Here is an 18131-nt window from a genome sequence, read left to right as displayed (position 1 = left end):
CGGAGGCAGGACTTGTTAGATGGAGAGGTCAGGTCAACCTCATACGAGGCTAACTCAGTCCGTACCTTTACCTCTGCCCGTCCTCCTACCTGGTGTGTGGATGGGGTGGCAGAGAGAATAAACGTCAGGGACGGAAGACGGCAAGATTCGGTCTGGTCCCCACTCCACTGCACTCCCAGCTGTGGGTCAAGGGAGGACCATTCAGGCATGGAGATAGATGCTCCGAGGACAGAGGGCCTTTGCCCAGCTAAGCCCCATGACTGAGCTCTAAAGGAGATCCCCCACCAACCTGACTCCCACTCAGGATGGGGCCTCAGCAAGGCATGTTAAAGGCAAAACAGAGTGCAGAAGACTCTGACCTTTGACTCCCTGAGCCACCCTGATGCCTATGTGGTGGCGACAGGGCCACGCAGGAACAGGGGAGAAGTGGTTTTGGTGAGCACAGAGACTTGGGGACAGACCACTAATGCCAGGCAGAATGGGATCTCAGTCAAACTGCAGGGCCCACAGCAGCGTTCCTGTGACTGTGAGGCATCTTGAGGAGGGAATAAGTGGTAAGGACAGCAGGGTGGAAAGACAGGAGGAGCCGGGGACATGGGTGGCACCATACAGCTCCCAGGCCAGCGTGTGAGCGGCCATCTCTAGACTAGTTCTATATGAGAAGAAAATAAACCTCTACCTGGTTTAAGTCATTCGTGGGGAGGGTCTCTGTTGCTGATAATAAAATGCAATTCCTGATTGCATTTGGTTGCACAGTAGCCCAAGCTGCCTTGGGACCACGTCTGTGGTTTAAAGTTGTTTGCTAAGTTGAGCTGAGATCTGCCTCAGAGTCTGAGGAAAGCCTGGCCAATCCTAACTCCCAGTTCCACCAGGACCACCCCAAAGAAATCTAGTCCCTTCCTCCTCTCCAGCTTCTCCCTATTCCTTCCCGTTTACTTTTCATCTTGATGTTCTTTGCTCTATCTGTGACTGTTCGTTGGCTCCCAGGCCCTCTTAGTCACCTTCTCACTTGCTCAGGGCCACAGGTAGCCCCAGGCAGGGCGCGTGCCCTGTCCATGCACTTTCCAGACCCTTGGCGGCTACCTCCAGCCCTGGATTTGCTTGTTCCTTGGCTGTTTATATGTTTCCTCCATGCACTTGCTCCATGATCGGGCAAGAGAGCTTTCTACCTGTCCTGTGTTTAATTATCATCCTGTTCTGTGCTTACTGTACTTCTCACTCCATTCTCTTCCCTGCTCAGCTCGCCAAGCATTATTTATTCTTCAAGCATTTGTCCAGCACTTGTGATGTGCCAAGCACAGGGCCAGAGGTGCACCAGACCCACTTCCTGCCTTCAAGGGAGCTCTGATGAGGCTGCACATCCCGCTTGGTGTTGTAAGTCCTGCAAATCCAGGCCATCTCATTAACCTACTTCCCTTGCTGATAAGTGGCCTAGAGACTATTAGCAAGTGTGTGTTTGTGGGGGGTGGACAGGAAGATACTCTAGTACTTGTTTTTGTTTTGTTTCTTGACACTTTCCAAGGATTCTACTTCCGGTGTCAATATCAGGTTTCTTCCAGTCCGAAGTCTTTTATCCTGAGTTGTCATGGATGTGTCCCTCTTTTATTACCAGACAGAACGGGAACTATCATTGGGAAAATTTTCCCAGTGACTACAGGTTGGACAAGAGTGTCTATATTCAGGAACGTGATTTCTTTTCTTCTTTTGAAGTCACACCATCAGGGCTCCATGGCCAGCCCAAAGCTTCACTGTCACTCTCGCTGTTGTTTCTCCTCTCCTTGTTTTTTTCTCATCACCAAGGATTAGATCACAGGTTCTTAGCCTGGGCTTCCTGGATCTCTGGGGCTGGGAGTGGTGGGTGCATCCATGATGAACTGCAGGAGCCCATGCTCTTGCAATTGTGTGCAGTATTTTGTGTTTATGGGAATGTGCTTGTTTTTCAGGGGGGGCATTGCTGTTGTTCATGGTTTTCGCCATCATTTTGAAAGGGAGGGAGGCTACTACCTAGACAATTTTAAGAATGAACGCCTTTGGTAATTTCTCAAGAGGTCTCTCAGATTGGGAGACAGTACAGCCTCATGTGCTAACTTTCCCTACAAACTCCTAGTGTAACCTCAGTGATCCTGTGGTTTAGCCTGTTTATGGCTCAGACAATGGAAGCACAGACAACTCAAGTAGGTCACTCAAAGCCATCAGCTTGTCACTGGCAGAGCCAAGTTGGGCCCATGAACCTGGAGCCCTCCAGAAGCAGCTGGGTTGCTCAACCATTAAAGAGTGAGGACCTTGGTGCTGTCTGTATTCTTTCCTGGATTATAAATTCCAGGAGGCATGAGCCTGCCTCCCCAAGCTGTGCCTCAGTCTCTGTGTCTAAAGTCTGGCACACAGTAGGTGGTCATCATTTGCTGCTGGATTGCTTTGTGTCTGTTCATCAGAAGTACTAACTACCCTTGTGAAGCCCTTTTTCCCTACTTGCTCTGTTACTCTCCATCTGAATGTACTGCCCGGAGCCTGGGGTGCCAGAGAGTTCTGTTGTGTGGAATGGTGTGATGTTTCCCTAAACTCTCACTAGTTTAGGAATTGGCTTAGGGAAGACGTCCTCCACCAAATTACCTTCCTAAAGGGTAATTCCTCCCACTCCCTCCTTTTACTTTTTTTTTATTACGTTATTTTATATTTTGTATTGTGATAAAATACACATCACATAGAATTGGCCATCTTAACCATTTGTAAGCATACAGTCCTGTGCCATTGGTGTGCAACCACTACCACCACCCATCCCCAGAACTCCCCAGGGCAAAACTCTGCGCCTCTGAAACACTGACTCCCCACTCCCACCTCCTCCCAGCCCTGGCGTCCCCCATTCTACTTTCTGTTTCTATGAATTTGACTGCTTTAGGGACCTCATACAAGTGGAATTATACAGCATTTGTCTTTTGCAACTGGCTCATTTCTCTTCACGTAATGTCTTCAAGGTTCATCCATGTTGCAGCATGGGCCAGATTTTCCTACCTTTTTAAGCCTGAGTAGTTCTCCTTTGTTTGTTGGTATCGCATTTTGCTAATCCATTCATCTACGGATGATTGTTTGGGTTGTTTCTACCCTTTGACTACTGTGAATAAAGCTGCAATGAACGTGGGTTTACACATATCCCTTTGAGCCCTGCTTTCAGTTCTTTTGGGGAGATACCCACAAATGGGATTTCTGGATCATGTGGCAATTCGATGGTTCCGTTTTTGAGGACCCGCCATACTGTTTTCTACAGCAACCACATCATTTGACTTTCCCACCAGCCATGTTCCATCTTCTCCCCATCCATGCCAACACCTGTTTTCTGTTTTTTACAGTAGCCGTTCTAATGGTGTGAAGCAGCGTTTCACTGTAGTCCCTCCTTTTTTTCACGAGTCATGTTCACCTACCTGCTAGGCCTGACCTGCTCCTGACGCTCTCAGCACCCGGAATCAACCGAAATCTGTGGCTTTCTCGTGGATATGTGAGCAACTTGTGCTTGGCTTTTTGTCATTCTGTATTTCCCGAACTTTAGTACGCATACGCACAGATTTGGGTTTTTTTCCATGTGTTAATATATCTGAAGCCAAGATGCATCTTTGCAATGAATGTCTTGTCTTTGTCTTCATTTGTCATAGTTTCTTTTTTTCATTCTTCTTTTCTTATTGGTTTGTAAAATACCAGTGCTCTTATAACGGGTGGCAAGTGCGAGCCACTGGAAGGTGGTGCTGAAAACGGCTGCCTGACCCCATGCGGCCCGTGTGGACCCGTGCGGTGGTGGAGAGCCTGCAAAGGACCCAGCTCCCTGCTGCGTGCCTGCAGCTCTTGTTCTCCCTGGGGGCTGCGTGCCCCAAGCGTTTTTCTCTGGGGACATATTCCTATCACGCTCGGCTTCTTTCAGTGACCTGTGTGTGATATTGATCAGCCCTTCAAGCTCTCGTGGCAGCCCTGTCCCCCTTCCTGCTCAGCCCTCTGGGGCCTAGCTTGGGTTCCTGCCACTGGCATTCTTTTCTGCAAAGCCCAGCCTCCCCCATCCTCCCACTATTCACTCTGTTCCTGAATCCACCGCTCCTGCTGCCTGTGCCCGCTGCCAGCCCCTTACCCAGCCTAGCCCACTCCTGCTCCCAGGGCTGCCAAGAAAACGGTTTCCTCCCCGCAGGTCCGCCCTGCCCATTCCTCCACAGGGGCTGTCAACTCTTGGAGCATTTCCTGTGACTTCTATTTTTTCTCCTTTTGCCCCGTAATCTGTTTTTCCTTGCTCCCTCTGCCCCCTCCCACACACAGCTGGAAGGCCTCTGCTTTCCTTCCCTGCTTCCTCCCGAAATCCCCGGCACCGCCCCCTCCTTTTCCATCCCACAGTGCTGCCCCCCCTGCCCACCCCCCACCTGCACTGACTCAGCCTCCCCTGGCTCTGATAGGTGCAAGTGGGCCCTGGGGTTTGCTGGGGACCTAATCAGCCCCAGGGGTGGATCCCTCGGTCTCTGTGCTCGCCGAGATCACCCACCACAGCTCCCTGCTTCCTGCCAGATCCTCTGCTCCTGCATGGTCCTGTCGGCAGCCTGGGGTGCCTGGATGGTTCCGAAGTGAAATGTCAGAGCCTCCTCTAAAGCATTCTACCTGCCCACACCTGATGAGGCCCTGCCCTGTGTGGGAGGTGGGTTGGGGGGCGCCTTTATCGCTCAGTCATGAGGCTTGGCTGGGCAGAAGCCCTCCGCCTATGGAGCATCTCATACCTCATCTAGATGCTCCCCCCACCCCCCCACCCCTCCACCCCCCTACCCCGCTCCCCGGGGTTCCCCACTTGACCCCCAGTTGGGCATGGAGTGGAGAGCGGGGACCACACCCCACACCCGTCCTCCAGCCTGGCCCGATCTTCCCTTTGTCCTTCCTCCCAGTATTTCCTCGCACGCTGAAGGCCCAGGTTCCTGGACTCTCACAACAGGTGAGCGGCACTGGAGGAAGAATCTTCTCCCTCTTGGGAGCCTCTGTGACCCTGCAGGAGGCCTGATTCCTGAGATGGTGGAGAGTTGCTTGGTGCAGGGGCGACCTCTCCCCGGGCCTGGCCTGGTACCCACCCAGCAAGTTTTGTTAAGAGGTCAGTTCTTCCCCTGCTCCTGCTTGGAGGAGAAACCTCATGATTTTGAAAGGAGGAAACCAGCAAGGGAAAAGTGATATGCGACTTTGCCTATCAGCTGATGGTTCACCCTCGGTCCAGCTTCTGAAGGCCGGTCTGAAACGTAGGAATGCAGTGACTGTCCCCTGTCATCCACTGGACAACTTGGGGGATCTGACAGGAGCCTCGGCTTCCACCCCCACCCAGGATTCTTCTTAACTCAGAAATCCAGCTTCAGAGTCACTGAAGGCGAGGTGCTTGCTTTTGTCACTCTCTGGGGCCCACATCTCAGTTGGGCTCTTCCTGCTCTACAAGACAGAAACCCCAACTTAAACCCACTCAGCCAAGGAGAGAACTGTCAGCTCATGGAACTGAAAAGCCCAGTTTTCCAGGCCAGGTTTTGAACACCCCGATGCAGGGATGGCAGGTGTCCAGCACCCAGAATGGCCCTGCTCCACCCTGACTCTACGGCAGCCGATCCCAGCTTTTGAGAAGCCTCCGATCTTCTCCTCCCAGCCTTCCATCCCAGCTTGCAAAAAGCCTCTGACCTTCTCCCCGCCAGCCTTCCAACACCACCCAGCTGGCCAGAGAAGGCGACGGGGCCATCTCTATTTGCTGTGGTCCTAACTTCTTCCTAGGGCCAGAGAGGCTAATCCCTAAGTTGTTTTTAGGCTTCAGCTCAGGAGTCTCTGCATCACCTCCTCTAGGAGGCCTTCCTGGACCTGCACGGCCATTCCTTTTACTCTGCATTCAGTCACACCCAGTGTATATTGTGGTGTGTGTGTGAGTGTGTGTGTATGTACACATATACACATCAGAACATTTATTACTGTGTGTAGGAGCATGTCTGTTTGTCACACTGGAATGTGAAGTTTCTGAAGATCAGTGCCATGTCCTACTCATGTTTGCATCCCAGGATACCATGCAGAGCCTGATACAATAGATGCTCAGAAATCTTTGTTGGATACATGAGAGAGTGAGTCATGAGTGACACAATGTGTGGAGAATGTGATGGGTATTCTGAGAGTGAGGCCTGGAAGGTGACGCCTCTCCCAAGAAGAAAACCTTCCATGTTTGCAACTTCCTTCCCCATGGCTGCAAAATAAGGTCATACGGGGGACAAGACAGTGCTGAAGACACAGTGATGCAGGGATATGGAGGTGCTAGGGACATGGTGATGCCGGGGACATGGAGGTGCTGGGGACATAGTGGTGCTGGGGATATACATGGTCATTTTGGTGGCATGGTGATGCTGGGGGACAGGGTGACAATGAGTCATAGCAATGCTGGGGACATGTGATGCTGTGCTGGGGACACAGTGATGCTGGGGACATGGTGACTCTAAGGACATGTGATTCTAGGGACATGGTAATGCTGGGGACATGGAGGTCCTGGGAACATGAAGGTGCTATGGACATGGCTTTGCTGGGGACACGGCAATGCTGGGGACACGATGATTCTGGGGACATGGAAGTGCTGAGGACATTGAGGTACTGGGGCCATGGAGGTGCTGGGGACATGGTAATGCTGGGTTCATGAAGGTATTGGGGACATGGAGGTGCTGGGGACATGGTAATGCTAGAGGACATGGTCATTTTGGGGACATGGAGGTGCTGGGGGACACGGTGACACTGAAGACATGGTAATACTGGGCACATGGTAATGCTGGGCCGTGGAAGTGCTGATGACATTGTGATGGTGAGAACATGGCGGTGCTGGCACGTAATTGTGGTGCTGGACACATGGCACATGGCAATGCTTGGGACATTTAATGCTGGGAACACAGTGATGCTGAGGGACATGATGGCACTAGGGACATGAGGGTGCTGGCCACATGGTGCTGCTGGGGATATAGTGATTCTAGGGGAAATGAAGCTGGATGATACAATAATGCTGGGACATGGTGCTGAGAGACACAGTGACACTGGGGACAAGGTGGGCTTCATTTCTTTAGCTCCCTCAGCGTGAGCCAGATGGATGGTCACAGTGGCAGGTGCAAATGAAAAGATGTTGGAAGTAGGGCTGTCCCACAGCAGTGTCTGGGGGAAGTGCTCCAGCTCTGCAGGAAGGTGAGCCGAGGGCTGGGAAGAACAGCTTCGAGGGATTAAATGCTGGGTGGGAGGAGGCAGCCCAGCTAATTATAAAGCTTGTGTCAGAGATGAGGTCAGATTAACAGGTCTTTCTCTGCACCACGATTTTAAAAAAGAGAGAAGAGTTCTATCTCTTGGGACAGATGGGGCTACGTGGAGAGGAGGGTGAGAAGGGAAGATGGGGGCCCCAGCTACCCCAGAAATGGGCACAGTGGCCACAGCCAGGGAGGACCGCGGCTGCCCATGGCCTGTACACCAACGGGGGTCCTGGGCTGAGCCACCTGTAAGCTGGGACGACTCCTTGCCTCTGGTAAGTGCTCGGGGCCAACTTCCAACAGGCCTGGCTCTAGGAAGCATCCGCTTGACTCATCTGTGTGCATTTCTCAGCCCGACTCTGTGCAGAACGTGGGGCTGGAGCCCCGGGGAGCACAGACAGGTTCTGCCTCCTGGGCCCTGGTGGAGTTGGCCAGAAAGGACGCAGGCCCAGGGGTGGGAACTGTCGGAGAAGCTGCACTGAAGATGGGGGCTCCCCAGGCTTTGGGGGCTGAGTAAAACTCTTCGAAAGAGGAAAGCCACGCCGGGGCTGCAGGGCTGGGGCCACCTTGCAGGAAACCGTTGGAGCCAGGCAGCCTGGGGGGAATGGTGAATTCCCATGTGAGCAAGAAGCAGGAGGTGAGGTGCCCAGAGCAGGCGTGGCCTCCTGCGCTGGCAAGAGCACAGAAAAGCATAGAAAGCCTGTGCAGCCCTATGTGAGGCTCCTCTCCGGGGGACAGTGGGAGCAGGAATGGACTGTGGGAGACTGGCCTTAGCCTCGGACAGCAGCTCTGAGCCCCGCTCTCCGATGATGGCAGCAGTGGCTGGGATATTCACCTGTAGGGTTTATCATGCACCTTGCACAGACTTCAGGAGAATGTGAGAGGCAGCATCATGTTTATATGAAAGCAAACCTCAACATATAATGAAGAAGGCACACAGCTTCAAACAGTGGCACCCCCTTTGGGTTAAGGACACAGAGCTCCAAGTCTCCCTGTCTGCACCCCTGTCCCTGCGTGGCTTGAAACCCATGCCTTCCACTCCAGCCCTCTCACCCAACATCTCACCCCTGGAGAGGGGGAGTCCAAGGAGGCGAGAACCCCCAGTGGCCACACAGGGAGACCTCATGAGCAGGGGTATGCTGCCTGAGCCTCCCGAGTCTCCGTCTAGCCTTTGTACCTGTGTGTTTCATGGTCTTCTCTTTATTTGCCCACCTCCTTAGAGACAACCCGCTGAAATACTATTCAAAAAGGTTCAAAGTTGGTGGAAGTGAGCAAGAGAAACAAGAGGAAGGAAAGAAATAAAGATGTATTGCCGGGTGTGGTGGCTCACGCCTGTAATCCCAGCACTTTGGGAGGCCAAGGTGGGTGGATTACCTGAGGTCAGGAGTTTGAGACCAGCCTGGTCATTATGGCAAAACTCCGTCTCTACAAAAATATAAAAATAGCTGGGTGTGGTGGCGTACACCTGTGATCCCAGCTACTCGGGAGGCTGAGGCACGAAAATCGCTTAAGCCCAGGAGATAGAGGTTGCAGTGAGCTGAGAGTGCACCACTGCACTCCAGCCTGGGCAACAGAGTGAGACTCTGTCTCAAAAACAATTAATACTTGCTCAGTGCCAGGTGCTTTCATGTCTAGACTCATCTGATGATCATAACCACTATGCAGTGTGGCTATGGCTGCGTTTTACAGATGGGGGCCACCAAAATCCAGATTGCATCCTTCACCTGGGCCACACAGGAGTAGGTGGTGGAGATGGAGTTTTTTGTTTTTTGTTTTTGTTTTTTTTTTTGAGACAGGGTCTTGCTATATTGCCCAGGCTAGAGTGCAGTGGCATGATCATGGCTCATTGCAGCCTTAGCCTGCCAGGCTCCAACCATCCTCCCACCTCAGCCTCCCAAGTAGCTGGGACCGCAGGTGCACACCATCTGGCTAATTTTTGTACTTTTGTAGAGATGGGGTTTTGCCATGTTGCCCAACTGGTCTCAAACTCCTGAGCTCAAGGGATCCACGGGGCTGGAATTTGAACTCAGATCTGTCCCATGCCCCGCTTTTGTCTTTCCTTCTGTTCCATCCAAATAGATTCGCCTGCCTCTCCATAGTGGTGTGGAGCACATTCGGGGTGGGCAGGAAGCACCTCTATAAAGACGGGGAGAGACAGGAAATGTCAGTCCCCCACGCTGCTCTCTGACCCCCCTTCCTCTGACCTGTTACAGCTGCCGGAGCCCCCACACCATGAACAGCACCCCGAGGGATGCCCAGGCCCCGCGCCACCGTGAGTGCCTCCTGCCCTCTGTGGCTCGCACGCCCTCAGTCACCAAGGTCACACCAGCCAAGAAGATCACCTTCCTCAAGCGAGGGGATCCGCAGTTTGCTGGGGTCCGCCTGGCCGTTCACCAGCGCGCCTTTAAGACCTTCAGCGCCCTCATGGACGAGCTCTCCCAGCGCGTGCCTCTCTCCTTTGGGGTGCGCTCCGTCACCACACCCCGGGGCCTGCACAGCCTCAGCGCCCTGGAGCAGCTGGAAGATGGTGGCTGCTACTTCTGCTCTGATAAGAAACCCCCCAAGACCCCCAGTGGGCCAGGCCGGCCACAGGGGAGAAGTCCCACTGCTCAGCAGCTGCGGGATATCCAAGGCCGGCGTGAAGCCCCAGGAAGCTCCTCCTCCCGGAAGAGTCTTAAAACCCCCCGGAGGATGCTGCTGGTTAAGAACATGGACCCACGCCTCCAGCAGACAGTGGTTCTCAGTCACAGGAATACTAGGAACCTGGCCGCCTTTCTCAGCAAAGCCTCAGATCTCCTGCGCTTTCCTGTGAAGCAGCTGTACACGACCAGCGGGAAAAAGGTAGGCTGTCGGGGTCTGACAGTTCCTTGAAAAAGTTCTTTAGACCTCAGGTCAAAATACTCACGTGGAAGAGGGAGATTATTCCTTAAAAAGAGGCATTTGATTGCCCTGCTACTAATTAAAGGTGAATAGCATGGAGACACTCAGTCAAGTCAATTAATCAACAAGCAGCTGTAATTCACGTTTTTAGGTACATTTAGAGAGCGTGTGGGCATGTGGTAAGTGGCAGGCATTGTGCCTTGCATACTCTTTTTTTTTGAGACGGAGTTTAACTCTTGTCGCCCAGGCGGGAGGACCATGTCGCAATCTCGGCTCACTGCAACCTCTGCCTTCCGGGTTCCAGTGATTCTCCAGTGCCTCAGCCTCCAAGTAGCTGGGATTACAGGCATGTCCCACTATGCCCAGCTAATTTTGTAGTTTTAGTAGAGACAGGGTTTCTCCATGTTGGTCAGGCTGGTCTCCAACTCCCAACCTCAGGTGATCCACCCGCTTCGGCCTCCCAGGTGATCCACCCGCTTCGGCCTCCCAAAGTCCTGGGGATTACAGTTGTGAGCCACCGCGCCCAGCAGCCTTGTGTACTCTTATTGTTGTCTTATCCAGTAACCTATTATTGCAGGAGTTCAGTGCAGGAAACAAACTACTCAAGATACCTTAAGTAGAAAGTGATTTAATACAGGGCATTGGAGGGCTTCATCTCTGGGAAGCCAGAGAGTGAATTGGAAGCTGGGTCTGCAGGAATGGCTCCCAGCACGTGCAGGAAGCTACTACCTCTGCTGGAAGCCGCTATGATTATTGAGTTTAAGGACATTTGTGAATGTAATTTTTGCCTTTCCAGGTTCTGCAGAACATGAATTTCCACCAAAGGTGGGCAGAGCAGAGGATGGAGGTTGACTGATCTAATTCACAGTCTCCTCAAGATTCAGTCCTGTTGCTACTCAACATCTGTATGCACCACTCCATCAATACTTCTTAAACATCACATCACTGGGCATGGTGGCTCACGCCTGTAATCCCAGCACTTTGGGAGGCTGAAGCAGGCGGATCACCTGCGGTCAGGATTTCGAGATCAGCCTGGCCAACATGGCGAAACCGCATATCTACTAAAAATACAAAAATTAACCAGGTGTGGTGGTGCACACCTGTAATCCCAGCTACTCAAGAGGCTGAGGCAGGAGAATCGCTGGAACCTGGGAGGCAGAGGCTGCAGTGAGCCAAGGTCGTGCATTGCACTCCAGCCTGGGTGACAGAGCCACACTCCATCTCAAAAAAAAATCATAACATCATTACAAAAACTTCATTATAAACATCAGCTACAGCAACATGCCCTCATGTAGTAATAGAGCTCTCCCTCCGACAATAAAAAACACATTCACCTTCTCCCCACAATCACATTATCACTGGACCCTTCTATTCTGTGACAACCTCACCTTGATATCATCTGTCTCAAGGTCTACTTATGTAGTTCAGCACCATCAAAGTACCCTATGTTAAGTAGTATAGGAAATAAAGAGCAAAGAAAAGGGAAATTGATTAATATGTATACCTAGCAGAGTTGTGAAAAAAATTAGACTTCTTCAAGGCCATCGTTGGTGTTTAAAGCTTCTTTCCACTCTCCACTCCCTGTTCCTCTGTCTCCCACCAGCACCTCAGCTGATTATGGTTATGTACTTGGCAGAGTGACCCAACCATATTCCTCAGGGGTCTGAGCCTTTGGGGTTCCTCACTACATGGGGCTTCCATGGTCTTCTGTTCATGTTTATCCCTGAACATGACAGCCAATGGGCTGCGTGGGGAATAGATGACTTCCTCCCTGTCCCATTGTGTAATAGTAGCCCTATTTCCCCCTTGGACAATCAGAACCAGCCACCCCATCCAACACAGAACCTCCTCGTTACCTATTGGTTCATTGTCATGAGAAGCCTTGTACGTACCAGGTGACCATCTCAGCTTTCAGCTCCATGGGGCCACTGTTGTGTCTTCCTTTTTTTTTTTTTTTTTTTGAGACAGAGTCTCACTCTTGTCGCCCAGGCTGGAGTGCAGTGGCGCAATCTTGGCTCACTGCCACCTCTGCCTCCTGGATTCAAGCAATTTTCCTGCCTCAGCCTCCTTGGGATTATAGGCATCCACCACTATGCCCAGCTAATTTTTGTAATTTTAGTAGAGATAGAGTTTCACCATGCTGGCCAGGCTGGTCTCGAACTCCTGACCTCAGGTGATCCACCCGCCTCAGCCTCCCAAAGTGCTGAGACTACAGGCATGAGCCACCGTGCCCAGCCCACTGTTGTGTCTTCTAAGGGGGAACATTCTCCCTTGGGTCCTGAGACCTCCAAACCCACGCCATAACCCATGCAGCTTACTTCTATCCAAAGAACTAATTTTGTAGCAAAAGAAGTGAGACAGTGGACTAACACCCATGGAATTCACTGTATAGCTTGCAGAGACTGAAACTGCTGGGATGGAAAGCAAAATGTTTGCAGTGAGGTCACAGGTGTAGTAGACTAAGACACAGGTGTGCTAGTCGCCAGAGAAACAGCACTATGTATCAGTTGCCAGTTCAGAGCACATATCACATTCTGTAAGACGACACCCCAACATCATAAAGTGATGTCTTCCAGCTGCTGTCCAAACTGAATCTTCCGTAGAATATTCCATTGTTCTATAAGTTAGAGCTACTTTGCATGATGGGGTACATGGCCACACAGTGAGTTTCATGGGTGTTAGTCCATCTTCTCACATCTTTGCTATAAAATCAGTCTTTTGGGTGGAAATAATCTTCATGGGTTTTGGCAAGGATGAGCAAGGCGTTCAGTGAGTCCATGGAGGGTGGAGAAGGATGATGGCCGGGTGCAAAATCTACCTGTGAAGCAGGATTACAGTTGGCACAGATTGCTGAATGCCACCAAATCAGAGGAGTTCTTTCCACCAGGGGTCTGGCTGTATCCCTCAAGGTCTGATACGAATCATTGGTCTCTGCTTTTAGCAGATCAGGCCCCGAGCAGAGGTGGCAGCCAAGTTTGCTTGAATGGAGTGGAGCGTCTGCTGCTAGTTGATGCTTCTGTGCCACTTTGTTCAGGAACTGCCTGAGCATGCCCTGGGGTGGCTGAAGGAAGAGGATGATTGACTCTACAGAGCTGGTCAATGTATCCTCAGGATTTTCACTTTTTGGTAAACAACCACATGGGACACCAATGTTCTTACCCTCTAGGCCAGTTCTCAACAATCCATTCACAGGTCCTTCTCTGGACTTCCTGTCACCCATCCTCCAGTCCCCTTCCTTTCAAGCCCCTTGATTGTCAGATTTAACTGCTAACCATTGCCCATAAATTGCTCTAGAACCTCTTGCCATTGCTTCTTCTGAGTAGTCACCAAATCACACTGTCTCCTGGGTTTCCCTTCCCCACTGCCCTTCATGGCCAAACCGGGTCTGTCATGCAGCAGTCAACTCTTGGTCATGTCAACATACTCTGTGCAACCGTCTGAAAGCCAGAATTGAATCTTTTCTTCTTCAGTTAGCTGGGAGGGGGAATTTCCCAGGAAGTCATAGGTGGATGCAACAGGAGGAGATAAGCTGGGGTGTGAGCCACCTTCTCGAGCAACTTAACTGAGGCCTCAGTCAAGCTTCTTGAGCCTGATCTAGTCCATGTCATCTCCACCTGGTGATCAGGGACCACTTCTGCACACCACCCCTGCTTCGTGGCTTGATGGAACAGCTAACACCCAGTTCAGCTGTCTTTCAGCCACCAGCAGAAGCAGTTCTGCGTTTGAGTTTTGACAAGAGAAAAGAGACTCTTTGACAGCAGTTGCAGAAGCCCCCAAGTCCTCTGGTCATCCTTGAACCAGGGCTTAGACCTTGAGCTTGCCATTTTTCAAAAGTCAGAAGCAGCCAGCCCACTCCATAGCCCTTGCAGCTCTTACTCTCATTGTAAGAGGCTATCCCGGCAGCCAGTGGAGGGTCAAAGTCCTGTTCTCAGGAAGCGCTACTTTCTACTATCAGAGGGACCACCTAAGAACCCTTTTGTCACTGTGTGCCATGCGCTATGAGTGTCCCATTGTCACCAGTTTATCACCACCTTCAAATCAACCAGATGAGAACACAAATCCCAGATTCCTATCCTTGAAGGTTCATTGCCTGCAGCCACCTCTGATGTGATACACTGTATCATCCATGCTTCAGTACAGGAAACAGAATCCTCTCTCAGCATCTTTTTTTTTTTTTTTTTTTTTTTTGAGATGGAGTCTCCCTTTGTCACCCAGGCTGGAGTGCAGTGGCGTGATCTTGGCTTACTGCAACCTCTGCCCCCTAGGTTCAAGCAATTCTCCTGCCTCAGCCTCCCCGAGTAGCTGGGACTACAGGCACCTGCCAACATGCCCAGCTAATGTTTTTTTTTGTTTTTTTGTTTGTTTGTTTGTTTGTTTGTATTTTTAGTAGAGATGAGGTTTCACCATGTTGGCCACGCTGGTCTTGAACTCTTGACCTCAGGTGATCTGCCCACCTTGGCAGCCCAAAGTGTTGGGATTACAGGCGTGAGCCACTGTGCCCAGCCCTCTCTCGGCATCTTAAGCAAGAAGGAATTACACTCAGAGGGTTTGATGCTTAGAGATTCAGTGAAAGGCTGGAGGAACACAGGCTGGGTTCCTGGAAAAGATTCCCAGAATGTCACAGACCGACCTGTCCGGGATGTCTAGGAAATGAGGAAAGTGGGTTTGGGGGGTTGCCTCTGGAATGACTGAGCTCTGAATTACTCCACCATTGCTGGGGGGATCCCAAATGGGAAGATGTTGGGTACTAGAACAACGAGGGCGTCTTTTGATATCTCAGCGGCACACACCTCTCTGCATCTTTGACTTCCTTTTGCTTGTGGCAAGAGTCAGGAACAAAAGGAAGATGGCCCCTGCTTCACTGCCGTGTTCATGCCCTGTGCAAGTGCATCAGTTCGTGGGACTTATTTCGCATTTAGATCCTAAGCTGCGAGCGAGTTCAGGAAATGGGCTGGCAGCTTTCTAAACTCTGCAGTACTGGGCTAGGTGCGGTGGCTCACACCTGTAATCCCAGCACTTTGGGAGGCTGAGGCAGGTGGATCGCTTGAAGTCAGGAGTTCCAGACCAGCCTGGCCAACATGGGGAAACCCCGTCTCTACTAAAAATTCAAAATTAGCCGGGCATGGTGGTGTGTGCCTGCAGTCCCAGCTACTGGGAAGACTGAGGCAGGAAAATCGCTTGAACCCGGGAGGTGGAGGTTGAACCCGAGAGGTGGAGGTTGCGCCACTGCACTACAGCCTGGGTGACACAGCGAGGCTCCATCTCAAAAAACAAACAAGCATACAAAAAAAAAAAAACACCACCGAAACCAAAACAAAGAAAGAAACCTGTGCAGTACTGGAACGCACACCAGAAAGACAGTGGGATAGAAGCAGCTGGTCTGGGGCATAGCGTGCACCACACAAACTCATGAGGTAGCTGATATTACTATTATTAATTTATTAATTACTATTACTAATATTTGATTCAGGGTCTGGTTCTGTTGCCCAGGTGTGAGTGCAGTGGCACAATCTCAGCTCATTGCAGCCTCAACCTCCTGGGCTCAAGTGAGCCTCCCATCTCAGCCTTCCAAGCAGCTGGGACTACAGGCACATGCCACTAAGCCTGGCTAATTTTATTGGGTTTTTTTGTTTGCTGTTTTTTTTTTATTTTGTTTTTGAGATGGAGTTTCACTCTGTCACCCAGGCTGGAGTGCAGCGGTGTGATCTCGGCTCACTGCATCCTCTGCCTCCTGGGTTGAAGCACTTCTCTGCCTCCACCTCCTGAGTAGCTGGGATTACAGGCACCCACCACCATGCCCGGCTAATTTTTTTTTTTTTTTGGTCTTTTTAGTAGAGATGGGGTTTCACCATGATGCCCAGGCTAATCTCAAACTCCTGGGCTCAAGGGATCTACCCGTCTCGGCCTCCCAAAGTGTTGAGATTACAGGCGTGAGCCACTGCATCTGGTAGCTGATATTATTATCCCCTTGGGACAGATAAGAAAAGTGAGGCACAGAGGTTAAGTAATTTGCCCCTAGTTGCATGACTGACCAATGATAGAGCCAACATTAATGCTTGGAAAATGAAAAAGAACAAGCTCTGTGCTTTAAAGATGGAAATACATCCCCAAGCGTTGCTAATTACGATGTAATGCAAGGATGCTTTTGAGTTAGTATGCATTACCGTGGACTAGCATGTGCCACATAAACAGACAAATGAGACGAGGTCCCCACCTTCAGTTAGCTGTAGTTTAGTGGGTGCGGTGATGGGGAGAGAGCTGGTATAACATGAGTGAACTGGAGAAAAAGACTTCGGATATTTTCACCTAGACTTATTGCAGAGCTGTGAGAGTTTCTGTAAATATAATGACCTCATTTCTCTCCAGGAAGGACTGCGACATGATTATCAACTTTCAGGTTCCCTCCTGGATAGTCATTCTTGAAAATGCTCCTTTTCCTGTAGATTTTAGACTTCTACCTCTCCCTAGGAATGGGAGCATCATTTAGTCTTCAATTTTTTCTTCTTCCTTGGAGAGTTTGATTCCCTAGAAGCATGGCTACATCCATGAATTGATAGACTTGGGTCATGTTTGAAATTTTTGATGGACTAGGAATCTAAATCAAAGAAGAAATGGACCTCGTCATTTAAAACAAACTTCTAATTACCTAGGCTGAAAGATCTGGTGCACAACACACTTCTATGACGTTTTTTGGGGAAGAGAATGTAATATTCCCTCTTTTTTTCATTTTTTTGTTAATGAGCATATCCTTATAATTTTAGAGAATGAAAAAGAATGTGCTCTGTGCTTTAAAGATGGAGTACATTCCCCAGCATTGCTAATTACAATGTAATCCCATCAGTAGTGCAAACCCTCAGATCTGCAGGCATCTCTGGGTCCAGGAACCTGTTTCCTGGAATGGAATCCTGCCCTGAGCCTGCCCTGAGCCCAGGAGTGGGCAGGGGACATTCTGATGGGTCTGGGGAGGGTCAGGAGCCCAGAGACCATTGCGGGAGTCTGGAAGGGAAGGGGTCCCTGTAGGAAGAGTGGTGCCTAGCCCCTGTCGCCTCCACTTGGGCAGAGGCAGGGACAGAGGCAACAGACTCAGATTGTACCAGAAAACACAGGTCGGGCAGCACAGAGGCTCCTCCATTTCGGAAAAGGGTGAGAGTGAATCGGGCCCCGCTGTGGGAGCTGGAGGGCGTGCTGCTCCAGTTGCTTCAGGGAATACATATTCTGGAGGGTGGACGTGTGGGCAGAAATGCAGCCTACAGAAGTCTTTTGCAGCAGGGGCATCCAGAGTGCCCTTTGATCACAGGCCTCACATGTGGTGGAAGGAGGGGTATAGGTAGAGCAGGAGATCATGGTGGTGGGACCTCAGCCTCCAGCCAGTGATGGAGGTGTTATGGGGAGTGGATAAGACCCCTCCTTGGACCAGGAGTCTGGAGTGAGATGTGCAGAAATCAGGACAGGGCTGGTGAGACTGGATTCTTCCTCCCCCAGGCCTCAGGGTAGAGGGGTTTCTGCAGCCCAGGCCTCCTGACCCCACCCGCTCCTCCCTCAGGTGGACTCGCTGCAGGCTCTGCTGCACAGCCCTTCTGTGCTGGTGTGTGCCGGGCATGAGGCCTTCAGACCCCCAGCCATGGAAAATGCCAGGAGAAGTGAAGCTGAAACTTTATCTGGGCTGACTTCAAGAAACAAAAACAGTGAGTTGGTTTTTGGGTTTCCCCCATCTGATTTGCACTGGATGGTGGTTCAGTAGGGTTGAGTGGATACCCTTCCAGGTAATCCAGGAAACTTCCCTTTGGCCCCAAATCTCAGGTATCCCGGTAATTTGGGGATGTCTCTTGCATCTTCCTCCTTCTCAGTACTGTCAACCTGACTTGGGTTGAACATTTGACCAAGATAGGAGAGGACGGTGTTTGGTATATAAAAGGAACAGAGGTTGGGCACGGTGGCTCATGTCTGTAATTCCAGCAGTTTGGGGGGCCAAAGCGAGAGGATTGCTTGAGTTCAGGAGTTGGACAC

General features: G+C 51.0%; 1 protein-coding gene across 1 annotated transcript in view; it reads left to right on the top strand.

Annotated features, from left to right (window-relative positions):
• The window catches only part of LOC105491165 (RP1 like 1), a 53607-nt gene that overhangs the window by 24465 nt on the left and 11011 nt on the right, over positions 1 to 18131 (top strand). The window contains exons 2-3 of the mRNA XM_071068649.1: positions 9458 to 10085; positions 17668 to 17809. Coding sequence (XP_070924750.1) covers positions 9477 to 10085; positions 17668 to 17809 — 751 coding nt within the window. The 5' untranslated portion in view covers positions 9458 to 9476. The remainder of the gene's footprint in view (positions 1 to 9457; positions 10086 to 17667; positions 17810 to 18131) is intronic.

The sequence above is a fragment of the Macaca nemestrina genome, chromosome 8, assembly GCF_043159975.1.
Source record: "Macaca nemestrina isolate mMacNem1 chromosome 8, mMacNem.hap1, whole genome shotgun sequence".
In the NCBI taxonomy this organism is placed as follows: Eukaryota; Metazoa; Chordata; class Mammalia; order Primates; family Cercopithecidae; genus Macaca; species Macaca nemestrina.
The sequence above is the reverse complement of the archived record's forward strand: the minus strand, read 5'-3'. Positions and strand labels throughout refer to the sequence as shown.